Consider the following 16,153-nt stretch of genomic DNA (forward strand, 5'->3'; position numbering starts at 1 on the left):
ATGCTTAGCCTGGAACTGCACCAAATGCTACCAAAATACAGAAATACATCTAGGCTTCCTATTTTACTGAACAAAAGACATATCCTCTCACTAGACTGTTCTGCTGGGTTCTACATTCCAAAATGCTATTCAGAGTTCAGGATAGGACAAGTAAAAAAAGAAACAGAAATTAGCCTTCAGGGCATCCAAGGAAGGACTAGTTCACAATTGTGCCCATAAAAATGTTGAGTGGTAATGTGGATGGAACTGATTTTGGATCAGTGCCAGAGTGGGTGGTTGGGGTAACTTGCAAGTGGTAAGCTATCAGATGTATCATAAAATAACAGAAAGAAAATTCTAGGTGGGTGGCTTTTAATGGAATCAGTGACATGTCAGTGATGGGGTGTCAAAAATATATTTAATACCTTTCTGTTAGCAGAAAGTTTTGGATAAGGCAAGCTGTGAATTTCTTTCCACAATGGCAAAAAGGGTAGGGAGTGCTAAAGGAGGAGCTCAAATATGTGCAGACATTGATGAGGAATGTTCCAAGTACTCCCACTCTAGAATAGGTTGATATGGAAAGAAAACATCAAGGATGAGGTAAATGGTGCATAAAGGTGAATAAAAGGCAGTAAAATGTAGCCTAAGTTCACCTATAATGTGTGCAAGTGACCTTGGCCAAAACAAAAGGGAAGCGAGGAAAGAAAATATCAAGATCTCCAGGCCTCTTCCTCTCCCTGAACTACCTAAGTCCAATTGCACTTACTATGGAGATGGGTCTCACATTTCATATCTCATTACCACTACCATAGTCCACACTACTATCTCACCTGAACTGCTGCAGTAGCCTCACCTGATCCATCCATCACCTGTCTTGCCTCATTCTCCATCCAATCCTTACAGACTTCTCTGTTAATGTGGCCCACAAAGCAGCAGCATCAGTCTTACCTGGGAGCTTGGGAGAACTACATATTCTCAGGCTCCATCCTTACCTATCGAATCTGAATTTGAGCACCATTTTAACAAGATGCCCAGTTGACTCATATGCACTTTACAGTTTTGGAGGCCCTGCCCTAACTACTGCCTAGATAGAGTTTCTAGAAAACAGCTTTGACCATGGCAATTCCTCGCTTAAAATCATTCTGCTACCCCCACCCCAAACACTGCCTTCAGGTATATGGTTTCATCTGGCACAAAAGGCCTGTCTTGGTAAGGCTCTTGCCTACTTTTTCAGTCCCTATATCTCACTTGCTCCTTTAGGAATGCCATATGGCTTGCAATTTCATTGTTCACACTAAGTTTTCTAATTTATTCTGCCTCTGACACTCTTCTACACTCTTCTTCACTTAGCTAACTTCAACTCCTGCTTTATGTCTTGGATTAGGTGCCCCCTCTGTTAGGAATCCATTGTGCCAATGAGGTCCACAGCAAGGCACCACAGGAAAGACCTACTGAAGGCTGCAAAATATTTCTGGGTTAAGTGCCCTTTGGATGTGATCTCATATTACCCCCTATATGTATGCTCCCACAAGGGCACTTAGTCCCAACTACTGCAATTACCTACTGATGTGCCTGCCTTGCCTACCAGTCTATGTATTCTTTGGTGGTAATGCCTGTGTCTTGTTCACCTAGGTATGCCTAGGGCCCAGGAAGGTACCTGGGACAGAACAGGTATTCAATAACATATGTTGAATTGAAGAGATAGTGGAAAGGGTCACAAAAGTGTAAGAACATATACAAGACAAAGGCAAATGCATCAAAATTAAGCTTGGTTTGAGCATAGAAAAAATTACAATAGGGAAACAAACTGGAAAAAAAGAATAAAGAATGAAGAGCCCTGCTGGTGTGGTTCAGTAAATTGAGTGCTGGCCTGGGAACCAAAGGGTTGCAGGTTTGATTCCCAGTCAGGGTACATGCCTGGGTTGCAGGCCAGGTCCCCAGTAGGGGATGTGCAAGAGGCAGCCACACATAGATGTTTCTCTCCCTCTCTTTTCTCTAAAAATAAATAAATTTTAAAAATCTTTAAAAAAGAATGAAGAAAGAACATTAAAGGAGAGGTGAGGGATTTTCTTTTAAAGGGTTTAAGGACTTCTCAGACTTCTAAGACTGATGAAGCATTTCTTTGTCCTCGTCTTTTTGTGTGACTGTTATAGTGGAACCTTATCTATGAAAATGTAGAATCAGGGTTAACATGACTGAAAGGTGACTCATTTACTTGCCACTGGATGAATGGTCAACAAGCACTGCTTTCTATTAGGAGAAACTAATTGTCATGTGTGTGATCCTTAATATTCCAGATCTTGAATATTTTAATAAATGGTGTCTTTATCAAAACAGACCCCTTGGGGTGGTCCAAATGCTAATGGTTAGGTAACCAGACACCAGAGATTGTCCAGAAAAGTTCTAGTTTATACCTGTTGTGACAATGGAATAATATTATCACCATCATCTACCTTCCCAATTTGGGTTATAAAATATGGTCACCCTACAAACAGCCAACACTTCTTGGGCTCTTCCTATGAACTAGACATTGTGTAAAGTACTTGACAGAAATATTCTTGTTAGATGCTCACTATGATTCTTTTCTTAAATTGAAATACAATCTGTGTACTGTAAGATTCACCTTTTTAAAGTGCACAGTTCAGTGGTTTTTAGTATATTCACTGTGTTGTGCAACCATAACAATTATCTAATTTGAGAATATTTTCATCTTTCCCAAAAGAAATCTTATACTAATTAGCATTCACTCTCCATTCTCCCCTCCCCAAGTTCCTGGAAACCATCAATCTGCTTTCTGTCTCAACGGTTTTGCTAATTCTGGACATTTCATACAAATGGAATCACAAAGTATGTGGTCTTTTGTGTTTGGCTCCTGACAACCCTATTTTACAATTGATGAAACTATGCACATAGAGATTAAATAGCCTGTCCAAAATCACCCATCTAGTGGGAAGAAGTGTCAGAACTAGAACCATGTATGTCTGGCTCCAGAGCCCTCATTCTTAGCCACCATGATATGCTGCCTCCTCATATTTATTGCAGGTACTCAACACATTCTTGAAACTCTTTTTTGGCCTTCTGTAACTGGGCACATTCTTTCCAAAATGCCTCACAAATCTTCATTATTTGAGAGTGGATTTAATGTTTGGAAAAAGTCAAAAGTTATTAAGAGCAAGTATGGTAACTAAAGTGAGCTATCAGCTTGGGTCATTGTTATGGGCTGAATTGTGTCCCCTCCAAATTAATATGTTGCCCCTCTAAACCTCATATGTAACTACTGTTACTATATTTGGAGACAGGGCTTTTAGGAAGTAATTAAGGTTAAATTAGGTCATAAAAGTAGAACTCTAATTTAATAGAATTTGTAGCCTTATAGAAATGGGGAGAGAGAAGAAGAAAGAGTTATCTCCCTCTTTGCTCTGTGAAGACAAAGCAAGAAGGAAGCCACCTGCAAGACAAGATGAAAAGTCTCACTAAAACCTGACCACTCTGGCACACTGATCTCAAACTTCCAGCCTCCAGAAGTATTAGAAATAAATTCCTGTTGTTTAAGCGACCCAGTCTATGGTATTTTGTTATGGCAGACAGAGCTAATACAATCATATTTTGGGATAAAAAAATGAGGCATATCCACAAAGTCAGGAGAATGAATGATTATCATCTGTGACTTGAAGAACAATTTTCTGAAGGAAGCAATGAGAAATATTTTGAATGTTAGAGTCAGCAATGGAAACAGGAGAAACATCTATAAAACTTTTCATATGGCACTATGCTTTTAAATGTTATGTCTATTGAATTTATCTGGAAAATAAAACAACAGCAGGAAAAAGTAAAAAAAAAACTATTATTCTACTGTTAATATTTTATATTTTATCTTATTTTATCCTTTTTTGAAATCTGAGTTATATAGTCTGTATTTCTTAAAGTACATAATCAACACATAGATACATTAGACTCCCCTTTATCTAATGTGGTCAAAGGGGATTGTTAGTTAGTTAATTGATAAAATTGGCTAAAGCATAATAAATATGTTAATATACATAAACACCTTAAACTTTTTATTTTGACCCAAAACATATATTTTTATATCTATATGCTAATCTTTTGATGTAGGGTCAAGCCTTTTTTTTTGAATAAGGACTTCTGATGGGTTTTCCATTTGTCTTTCTCCCATAAACCATAATCATAATGCATCATCTATGATCACCAGCCTTTGCTCATTTAACATGGAACAAGAATGTAGGTTCTTGCAAAGCAATTTGAGTACAGAGTCCTTCCAGAATTTTCTTCCCCAATATTTTACTGCTATGAAATCCACAACTAATTTGACAGCACATTTTGGAGGATTTCCCCTGTCACTGAGTTTTTGTAAAATGATCAACTTAGTTTTCATAGAAACAACTCTTGCTTTTAGTGCTTATAATTGTTTATCATACATATAATTTAACTTGTATAATTAAAATAACAAGTCAAATTATCAAAAATTGTTCAAGAAAGTGATTATTATTAGGTATGGGGTTCCACTGATAGATATGAAGGTGCATGATCATATCAGAGTAGCCTCCTAACCATGAGCTTTCATCATGACATAAACATCAGGCAATGTTTTAAAGAAGGAATGGAGCATATTCTTTATGCTATACTGAGTAGAAGTTCCTTAAGAGAGTTTCTATGGTCCCTATTCATTTAAAAAATAAATCCAGATATGTATAGAGTAAAAAGTTAAAGTTCCCCTTAATCTATCCCCTCTCCAGGGAAAATGCTGTTAACATTTGCTATGTATCCTTCCAGACTCTTGTATGCATTTTATACATGTGTATCCCTTAAGTTGTATGATTAGCCAGGCACTGTCTAAGACCTTGATGTGAATTAAGTTGTTTAATTCTCATGACTCTGTGAGATAATACTATTGTTATCTTCATTTTACAGAGTGGTAAACTGAGGCTCAGGAAGGTTCAGTAATTTTCCCTAAGACACATAGTGACTAATTTGTTCTTCCTCCTGAGGAGACAATCTTACTAATGTACATGAATCAAGTTAAAGATTTGGATCCATTCATTTATTTAGTAAACATTTATTGAATGTCCACTCTTTGCCAGGTACTGTACATAAAGCCAGGTATTCGAACACATGATTTCTGTTTCAGATACCTGGAAAAGGCAGGCCAATATGTGAGCTAAAAGATCCCCTTCCATTGATCCAGCTAATAAGTGGGTAGAGCAGGATTACAATTCAGGTTTGTTTTAACAATTGTTATACAACTTCTCTAGGTGCATAAAAGATTTGATAGATTGTTGTTTTAGAGGTAGTCACCTTGAATATTATTGTTTTCATGAGAACATAAGTTTGAAGCTCCCAGAAATCAGTGTCCTATGGTGAAGACACAGTTAGTGAATTGGAGACCATAAATATAAGTTCTGAAAAGTTTTAAATATATATATAGTAGAGCAATACTATAGGGTGAAGAGACTTGGAATTTAATTCCCTAAGGAGCTCAGTTAAAATGTTGAAAAGTGACAGCTTAAATAAAAATAAGCAATTAAAAAGAGAATCAAAAGTCCAGAAAAGAGAAAATAAGAAAGTTGTGTATAAAAAGATCTAATGAGAAAAAAATATAAAAAAGAATTGAAGAATTGGATCATAATGGTTGAAAAACTTTAAAGCTGTATGTTGAGACAGAACCAAGACCTTACCTATTGTGCAACACATTCCACAATGCTGGCCAATTTTAACGGACACTGTGGAGGACTGAAGGGAAATGCCTCTCCCTGAGATAAGGGTGGAGAAATTGAGCCACATGAGCGCCTGACCTTCAAACGCATAAATGCCAAACACTTTTAGAGCTAATTGGCAACCTGTACAGGGATAGAAGAATCAGGGGATTAGTCTTATAAGCATGTTATGGGATTTTACATAGGGGGCAAAAAGGAAGCCTTGATTGGAAACTTTACAGAATGGCTGTATACCCTTTGTTAATGCAGAAACATTTATATATACAAACACATGGAATGTGGTGGCTTTGATGGGGCAGATTAAGCAGCAAGATTGAAAAATAAAATAAAAAATGAGGAAGGAAAAGAAAATGTTGAGATTCTTAAATTGTTTACAAAGAACCTGGAGTCTAAGACAGAATTTGGTTCTCATGACTGAAATGTTTCTTTGGTGTTGGAAAAAGTATTGCTGTCATATCTGTTTAGAATTTTTTTTTTTTTGGCAAAATCTTATGGCACCTCCTGGAGGACTTTAAAAACAGGAGCAATTTCATCTGTCTGGAATGGTCTGTGTCAGCACTTGCCCTAGGCAAGGTTACCACATAGGCAGAAAGTTCCGTTCCCTCTTCCTACCAGAGGACCCCTCCCCCACTGTCCCACTCCTTGCCCTTACCCTCCCACCATGAGTTGACCCCCTTTTCTTGGACCACGGTTCCAATGTGACCTTCTACATAAAGCAAATCTCCTTTCCCTCAGCTCTCCAGGTGCTAGGGACACACTAGGTTTCACCCTTTGCAGCCTATTTGCATTTAAAAATAGGACCTTGGTTAACCCACACTAATCTGGTAGTGGTGGAGCTTCAGCCAGTGTAACCAAGTGGAGAGAAGTCCAGGCAAGAGGGGAATGTTTTTGGTCACTGGGGAAAAGGGGTGTGGTAGCTGCTTTCCTGGAAGCTATTAAATCCCAGATGTGGGCTTGCTTCAGTGTGGTACTGCCTCAAGGGAGCAGGCAGTGGGTGAAGAGGAGGGTGTCTATACTCTGTGACCTCACAAAGTTGCCATTAATTCTATGGGTTGGTGGTTTCCAACTACCTTTCTCCTCACCCGGCTGCCTTTGCAACACTGCAGCACCCTGTGACTTGGCTCTAACTAGGGGTTTTCAGCAGCATGTCTTTGTGCCTAAGAGCCAGTGCCCAATTTTCCCATCACAGTCCTCCATGCGAACATCAATTCTGAGTTTCAGCAGTGGTGGCTGCTGAAGATCAGTCGCAGCCATACTCAGTTCAAAGAGATTTTCAGAGTTCTTCAAAGTTCCAGTCCTCAGGAACCCATAAGAAAGGGACTGTTTGTGCTCACAGTGTGTGTCGGCTTTATGAAGAAAAAAAAATGTGTGGTTTTATGTGAAGAAGGGAAAACCTGCAAAAGGAAATCTACTCAAAGAGCTTATATGAGTAATTTGGTAAATTTCATGTTGTATCAACAAACATTCAAGAGCTCCCACTACGTGCCAGGTTCAGTTAGACATGGCGAGTAACAAGAAAGATAAAGCAAGGTTCTTGCTGTGAAGGAATTCAGTCTAATAGACGACATTCTGTGTAAGAAATGGCACGTTTGAGGTAAGCAAGAGTATTTAAGAGCAGGAGGTTGCCCTTGGCTCAACCTGCTGCTAATTGGGATCACAGAAGGTTGTCCCAGGGAGATGACATTTGAGCTGAATAGGAGTAAGCCAAAGGAAAGAAAGATGGGAAGGGCGGTCTGTGCAGATGGAATCACATGAGCAGAGGCATGGAGGCATGAAACTACTTGACATGCGTGGGTAACGGGAGCAGGCTGCAATTATTACAGCAAAGTGTGGGGAAGGGGGAGGGGCAAGAGATGAGGCCAGAGGGGCAGGTTGGGCTGCATGAGGGAGAGAAAGCCCGGCTTCTGGTGTTAAGGAGTATAGACTTTATCCCGAGGGGAGCCACTGAAGGATTTTAAGCAGGTCAGATTTGCATCTTAATTAAACTGTCTGTCACTTTGGGGGAAATCATTCAAATTGCTTGTGGGATGAATTCATTCGAGAATTCTATTGAAAGGATAGATTTGCAGATCTAGCCATAGTTAAGTTCAAGGCTCTGTTTTTCCAAGAGTGTCTTAGTCTGCGGCTTTTTAAGGGTTATCCCTAAAACAATTTACGGATAGATGCATGTTTCTATCTCCAAAACTCAACATCATTTGGGGAGATGCAGCACTTCTAAATAGTGCTTAAATGAAACAGTGTTTGATGAGAGTCTTGTCACTTCTACCATTTATTCACATTGTAATAACAATATCAGGTTGGGAATGCAAATTGTGCTATGATCTTTTTGTTTTCTTTAGCAAAAGTCATCTGGGAAGGCGCTGTTTAACCTAAGTTGCAGCCATCTAAATGTTGCTGAAAAGGAATATTTTGGATTAGAATTCTGTAGCCATTCTGGAAATAATGTAAGTTGGTTTCATTATAGGGTTCCTTGTGTCTAAAATTGCTTCTAAACACCGTTTGGAGCTAGGTGTGTAGGGCTCAAACTCCTGATTGAAAAATAGAAAAAAAACCATTTTGACCTTTGCAAAGTGACTGGATTTAATAATTATTTTCCCGTCTCCCTACCTTTCTATTTAGTCACCTCAGTTCTCCAAACACAAACTCTTCTACCCCATGCTCCTCTTTTGTCACTTTGTGAACAGCTAACTATGGTTTATCTATTTTGACTTTCCGAAGGCTGAACCTCGACCTCCAGAGTTGACTCTTAACCTCACTGATGAGTATTTGGGTGATTTCACCCTCTCTGGAGTCCTAATATTCCTGATGTTCTTCCTGCTGTGTCCTGCCTGTTATCTGGCACCTTTTCATAAAGGCTCATTACATCTATTAAGCTGGCATTTAGGGGATGTAGGATTCAAACATGGAGCCAAATGCCTTCATTACAGTTTTCATAGCAACTAATGAGCCTTGTATATGACACCTCTGTCATCCTACCAGCAGGGGAGTATTGATTCAAATGTCAACAACAAACAGATCAACAATGTTCACTGTCATTGTGAAAATACAGTGGGAAGGTTTGAGTGTGGAGGAGGCATGCCAGTTCTTAGACATTGCTGTTTCTAACTTTCTTTAGAGTTTAAATCGTCTTGGTATTTGTTTATTTCATGCTTACTTTTATCTGGTACCAAAAAAAGTTTCACTTAATGCCATGTTTTACCAATTCTTTCATTAATTTTATTACAGGTCTGGTTGGAACTTCTGAAGCCCATTACAAAACAAGTAAAAAGTAAGTATTGAAAACCTTTTAAGGAAGATAATTCCCAATTAAAACTTGAAAATATTTCAATATTTCAGCAATGACACACTATTTATCATATTAATATAAGGAGAGAAAGGGACTTTGATGTATTGTTTCAGTCCTTCATACATCTAATGTATTTAACAATTTAAAAAATTCATTTTAACTTTCCTGGAGATGAAGAAAATTATGCTGCTGGATTGATCTTTGAGTGAATTTGAAGAACCCCAGTAATCATAGCACTCTGTGGATTGGGTCTGGGAATATATTTCACGTTCTAGCACTGCAAACTTTTGAGAATCTTTGATGTCAGTCTGCGATGTCATTCATCTTCTGCTTGTTCATTCATGTCAGTTCATATCTAAGTGCCTATTAAGTATGAAATATTTCTCCCCACCCTGTATTTCACCATCTAGTGTGGTGGTTCTCAAATTTTAGTGTGTATTAGGATCATTTGGGGCTCTTGTTAAAATACAGATTACTAGGCCTCATTCCTGGGTTGAAGGCCAGCAACCTAAATTTTCAACAAATTCCACTGCTGTTTCTTATGCTAGTGGATTTCAGTCAACACTTTGCAAAACATTCTCTTATAATGTTTCTTCCCCTATCAGCTCTTTATGTTTTGGTACTTTTCACAGTTCTGTCTCTCTTCCACCATAAAATGATATTGCATTATTCCAACAGTTTCTGAACTGATTTCCCTTAACCCATCATATACACTACTTCCAAAGGGAACTATTGAAAATGTTCTGCTTAAAATGTTTCCATGATTCCATATTGCCCTTAAAATAAACTACAAACTCGTTAGCATACCCACAAAACCCTGGACTCTGCCTGCCTTTTTAGCCTTAACTCTGCCACTGACCACTTTGAATTCCTACCTTTCCTGACTTTGACTAAACTAACCTCAGCTGTAGGCTTCTCAGGTAAAATAGAGGATGCCAAACTAAACTGGAATTTTTGATAAACAAAGAATAATTTCTTCATAAAAAATATGTCCCATGCAATCATTCATCTGAAATTCAAATTTAACTGGGACTCCTGTATTTTATTTTCTAAATCTGGTGGCCTTATTCAGATTTCAACTCTTATAGGAAGATTTCCTTGAATTTCTCCAAACTCTTTTTTTCCTTCTTGTGTTTCCCCAGTACTCAGTGCTTATAACACTCTGTGGCATCTATTATACCAGAATATGAGTGCTTAGTTGTCATTTTATTCCCAATACCTACCTAGTGCAATGCTTGGCGTGTAATAGACACTCAAAAACATTTGCTGAATGATGCTAAATTCTGCATGTATGTGTTCACTTTAGATGCAAAGTGTTTCTTATTTTTAAATGCAAGTAAGAATTAAGGTAAGTAGATATGCTTTAATGTACATTTTAAGATACATGGAGGCATCAGTCCATACTTCTTATAGTTCCCCTTCATGAGATCTTTCAGCCAGTGATACTCATCTGCCTCTAAAGCAGGCCTCTTCTCTCACCCAGGACTGCAGAATCCTAAGTAGCAAGTATAACATTTTTCAAAATGGGACACTTCTTAAGAGAGAACCCAGTAGGTTCCAAAGAGGCACATCTTTACCAAAAGAAACTCAAAGGGAAGGAGGGTAGGAAGAAGACCAGGAGAACTTTCCTAACTGCTATCCACATAGAGACACAATCTAGAAATAACAGCATCTGAGAAATATTAAAATTAAAATTTAAAAGTCTAGGAGGGAGTAATGGGGAGAGGAGGGAAGAGAAAAGGGGAGTGTGTGTGTGTAAATACCTGTAACTGTTGTGATGGACATGTAAATGAAACTTATGAAGTTATTGTGTTTTAAGATCCTAAGGAGGTTGTTTTCAAATTTATGGTGAAATTTTTCCCAGTGGACCCTGGACATCTGAGAGAAGAACTTACAAGGTATAGTACTTATCTGAGTGTCTGCTGCATGATATTACTTAAGAATCATTATTCTCCATTTACCAGAGAATGGGCTTCTAGTCTTCTTTGGAAGGCTTGATTCTGAGTCACTCTGGGAGTTGGTGAGGACCTGGAGAGAAGGAGGGCCTGGCTGGTACTCAAAGTGTTAATTTTCCAAAGGGCTGGGACTTCAAAGAGAAGGAGGGAAGATGTTCTAGAAGTGATAGCCAGCATGGATGCCCACTTGGGTGTTATGAAATTAACTGCTTCAACAGAGTGCATACCTTCATTGCATATGTGTTCCAGTCAGAGGGCAGCTTGATAGCACAAGTGTAATGCCAATTGATTTTCATGGATATTGAAACTAGTCTGTGTGTATGTGTATCCCATAGGTAGAATGTGATTATGACATATACCTATAAAAATTTAACAACTAAAAAAGTGTAAAATTTATAAATTATTTATAATGTATAATATAAAGTATTGATACTTTTATTATAATTCTTTAATACTTATAAACTATTAATAATTTAATATAACTTAATATTAATTTATGATGATAAATTATTGAACCTTATAAAAGTAAAATACTTCATACTTTTAAAACATCCAAAAGTTAAAAAGTAAAAAATATAAAACATTTTAAATAGTGTTTTTATACTTATAAATAATGCCCTTTAAAACTACACTATAAACCTACTTCTTAAAATAATGCGCTTTAAACATAACATTCTCCAAAACCTTACTCTGGTTTTCAGACATTAGACTTTTACATGTAGAAGTGATACAAGAGATAATCTAGTCCAGCCCTCTTCATTTATAGATGAGGAAAACAGCTCCTGGGAGATAGAATGACTTGCCCCAAATCACAGGATGTTGACAGTTATTCTCCCTGAAGTCTTCCCACCAATGTGGTTCATCCTACCTCTTTCACACCTTTTCTACAGGGATATTTCTTTTCTAAGGTGTCATTGCAAAAATCACTTTTCACAAATCAGTCTCTCTCTCAATTCTCTCCACCTTTGTAAGTTGTAGGCCACTTTCCCAGATAACTTGATATCTTGGTATGTATTTATATCAATTTGCTAACCCATTTTAGTTAAGTCTCAAATTATGACCAATTTTAAAGGAGAAAAACTTTCTCCCCCCTCCAAAAAAAAAGAATGAGAAAATCAGTATAATGATAAATGATCCATCAGCTGTTCAGAATAAGGATTTGGTGTTTGTAGCTGATACCTGCCTTCTTAAGAACAATGAATGTGCCAAATGACAAGAAGTTTCCCTTTTTTCTTGTGAGGAGCAAAATAAAATTCACTTTCCCTGTAGCAATTGAGGCTGATGATTGTATTTACATTTATATTTGAAAGCAGGGAATGGCAATGGTTAGAATTCCTTTATTTTTCCTTCATTGGTCCATGTAAGCATATTTAACTGTAGTGATTTGATAAGGATGCCTTGTACAGGTCCAATATATGAGTTTCTGAGGCTGGTGTACAAATATAACTTCTTTAATTGAATCATCTCTAACTAAGTAGGGGAGCTCACAGTTGGAAGGAGTATAATGATGAATGCTTTTGTAAATTGAATAATTACCTGCTAATTTACTCGATTTTTCCTAATCTAGATTTTCATCTATCATTTAAAATTAATTTTGATTCTCCACATTGCCTTCACAGCTTAATTGGTTTTAAATAAAAGTCTATATAAAGCTCTATTTAAATAAATAGAAATGCACACTGTAGATACTCAATACATATTTTAATGTATAAAATAAAATACTGGAAGCAATTTTGGACCATGGAAGAAAGCATTTAGTGATAGAATCTTAATTATACACATCTTTTCAAATGTTGTTTCTCCTTTGATAATGGCTTAAGTGTGTGAGACAAATGGCATGTATTTTCACAGAGTTTTGGATACTAACCAGCACTTTATGCCTCTGATAAATTGTTGGTAGGAACAAGGCAGTTTGACTTCATTCCATTCAGTACATACTAATTCCATACATGCTCTGTGCAAAGTGCTGGGCTAGGCTGTGGTGATATAGAGAAGGCGATCAAGGAGAATTGTCAGAAGCATGGTCTTGACACCTTAATTTCTGAAACACATTTTTTTTTGGATAGGAGGAGGCCTAAAGTCAGTTGCAAACCTGAGTTCTAATCACAGTTTCACTATTTTTGGGTGATACAACCTTGTCCAAATCACCTATTCTCTGTCTTCCCATAATTATGAAATGGAATGATTGTTCCTACCCTGGCAACCTCCTAAGTTGTTTTGATAGTGAGTACTTGATTGCATTTTGTAAATAAAACAGTACTGGCCTCTTGAGAAGGCTGATTCTTGCTGAATTTCCCTTTCTTTCTGTCTGGGTATGTGGCTTTGCTACGTGGCAGAAACCACCAGAGGCTGATTGGCCAACTCCTTCAAGTTGCTGGGAGGATTTGGCCAGAGTGATTCCTAATGGCTGTAAGGCCTGCCAAAGTGCTGGGTCAGCTGAGTTGTGGTCTAGTGCTGGTTTGAGGCTGAAGCAAAGCCTATGTATTACTCACTACCCCATAAAAGCATCTCACTGACTGGGGTACCATTTCTTTCTTGAAACATTTTGGGTCTGGGAGAAGGGACATGCTTCTTTCTTGTTCCTGTTTCTTTGTCAAGAGATTTTTCTCAACTTCTTTCCAGGTATCTTTTTACTCTTCAAATAAAGAAGGATTTGGCCCTAGGAAGGCTTCCATGCAGTGACAACTGTACAGCACTGATGGTATCCCACATCTTACAATGTAAGTAGTGAATGTTGGCTTTGGGGACTATCAACCAGGCAAAGAAACAAGTAAAGGAGCTGAGCACCCCCAGCATTCCCATCATTATATTATAATAGAAAGCCAAGATAAGATATGTAGAAGCAGAATGCTGCAATAGAAAGGGATTGCCATTGTAGTCATGGAAATGTGGATTCAAATCCTGTCTCTACTGCGTTCTAACTGTTGTAGGCTTGAGTAAAGTCCTCTCATCTGTCTGTGTCTAAGATGCCTAGTCTTTAAAAGAGTGACAAGACTATTTTGTCACAAAGCAGTTATGTTTATGTATATTAAAAGTAAATGTTGATTTTTGTCTATGTGGGTCTAACTTTACCCTCTCACTATCTGGGGCTTGCTGTCCAGGAACTAGTTTGGACTAATTCAGAGATGGACTTTGCCAGGCAGGCCCCCACTCTCTCTACTTGCCCCAGGGTACATTTCTGGTATATGCTTTCTGTGGCACACTGTCAGGTTTAATGTGATTTCCATGTTGCTCTGTATCATGATTCCAGACAACAAAGCACAGAGTACAACAGGTAAAGAGAGGTTAAATTGGAAAAAGGCTTCAGGCATGTATTAGAGTTTCGCATACACTAGCAGTCAAGTAGTTGGACTAGGATGAATAATGAAGACAGGTAGAAGGAGCCTAGGAAACAGTGGGGGCCTGCTTGGAAGTGGGTGTAGGTGGGAAGGCCAGGCTGCTCCTGTACCCTTAAAGACAGGGTTGAGGCAGCTGAAGATAGTATCTCTTCTTCTAGGACTGGCTGTGCTTTCTTTTTTAGAAAGGTCTTCCAAGAATAGGCCGTTCCTTACTAGTCCTGCAGGATCATAAATTTATTTTTTGTTTCACAAGTTCATTTGTTTACCTCTATCCCTTACATTCCTTATGGTCCAGAATAGGAAAATTTCTGTTTTCACTGGGAACTCTAGAATGAAGTTCATGGATGTGGCAGTTTCTGAATCAGGGTTTTACCAGTCAGTGACTCCTGATTGGGGCAGATGATGGCAGCCCCAGGATCTCAGAAAGACAGTGAGCAGTGAGAGCAATAGTAATCATGGAAGGCTTATAGAGGAGGTAGCTTTGAAGCAGGGCCTTAAAAGGATGCAGAGGAGTTGGATAGGTAGTAACAAGCAGAGAAAACAGCATAAAAATAGTGGTGGATCAAGAAATCATATATACAGAAGATGCAGCTCAAGTAAAGCTCAAGTATAGGTTTCTGGAATGCTAAGGACACTAACCATATGTCCAGTATTGTGTTTGGCTTGGCAGGGGTCATGGGGTGAGGTAAATGGAGAAAATGTTGGAAGACTTATCCTTCTCCATTAGCTGCCTATTACGGCAGCAGTCAGAGGATTGCGGCTCCCTGACAGCCTCTGCTGGGGGAGCCCAATTTTATTCTTAATGGTTCAGCATTATAGATTTGGGCATTCCCTGGTGGCCATTTCAATCAAAGCACAGAACACTTCAGCTTTTCTAGAGAATATTTTGTCAATAGAGGCTCTTCCCCCGCCCCAGAAAAAAAGGCTAAAGTTTCAAGGAGTCAGCTCTTCACAATCCATCCATGTCAGACTACTTCACTGGATGCTAAGGCAGTGTGCAAAACACAACCACATTGCTCAATCATTTGCTCTTTCATCCCAGTATTTATGCTCTAAGTCAGGGGTGTCAAACTAATTTTCACCGAGGGCCACATCAGCCTTGTGATTGCCTTCAAAGGGCTGGATGTAATTTAGGACAGTATAAATGTAAATACTCAACAGTTAAGGGAGAGCTTGGCACTGCTACTTGGTAGAAACAAGGTGCTGGGCTGGATAAAACAAGGCGGAGGGCCAGATTTGGCCTGCAGGCCTTCTGTTTGCTACCTGGGCTCTAAGCATTCAATAACCTCCACATTCTGACCTCTCATCTGCTTAAGTTTCTCTTACACACCCCTCTGGTTCTAGCCAGACTCTCCCTCCCAAACACAACTTGTATATTTCAAACAAAGCCTCATTTTTATGAATACCTTTAATAACTGTTCTTTGTGACTTATTCAACAAAAATTTATTGAGTACCTAATACATGCCAGGTACTATTACAGGCACTGGGAACATAGCAGTGAACTAAGCAGACAAAAATTCTTGCCCCCATGGAGCTCACATTTTGGCAGTGGAAAAAAATCAAGCATTAACCAAAATAAGGAAATACTCATATATCATGTATGTTATAAGGTTATAAATGCATTCAAGAAAACAAAGTTATGAAAAGGAGATGGGGGATTCTAGGGGTGGGTAATTAATTTTTAAGTAAAGTGGTCAAGGTAGGATTCACTGTGAAGGTGATAGCTGAACAAAGACTTGAAGGAGGTGATAGAGCAAGCCATGTAGAAACCCAGTGGAAGGAAGTTCCAGTCAGAGAAAACATCTATCACAATGGGCCTGAGGTGGGACCATGTTGGAATGTCCAAGAAACTTTAGGCAGGC

General features: G+C 38.4%; 1 protein-coding gene across 1 annotated transcript in view; it reads left to right on the forward strand.

Moving 5' to 3' along the window:
* FRMD7 (FERM domain containing 7) overlaps positions 1 to 16,153 on the forward strand; it is a 44,653-nt gene that overhangs the window by 14,805 nt on the left and 13,695 nt on the right. Inside the window, exons 2-5 of the mRNA XM_045852304.1 lie at positions 8,051 to 8,155; positions 8,937 to 8,979; positions 10,817 to 10,895; positions 13,575 to 13,672. Of these exons, the coding sequence (XP_045708260.1) occupies positions 8,051 to 8,155; positions 8,937 to 8,979; positions 10,817 to 10,895; positions 13,575 to 13,672 (325 nt within the window). The remainder of the gene's footprint in view (positions 1 to 8,050; positions 8,156 to 8,936; positions 8,980 to 10,816; positions 10,896 to 13,574; positions 13,673 to 16,153) is intronic.

The sequence above is a fragment of the Phyllostomus hastatus genome, unplaced genomic scaffold (assembly GCF_019186645.2).
Source record: "Phyllostomus hastatus isolate PE091 unplaced genomic scaffold, TTU_PhHast_1.1 phas_contig_90, whole genome shotgun sequence".
Taxonomy (NCBI): Eukaryota; Metazoa; Chordata; class Mammalia; order Chiroptera; family Phyllostomidae; genus Phyllostomus; species Phyllostomus hastatus.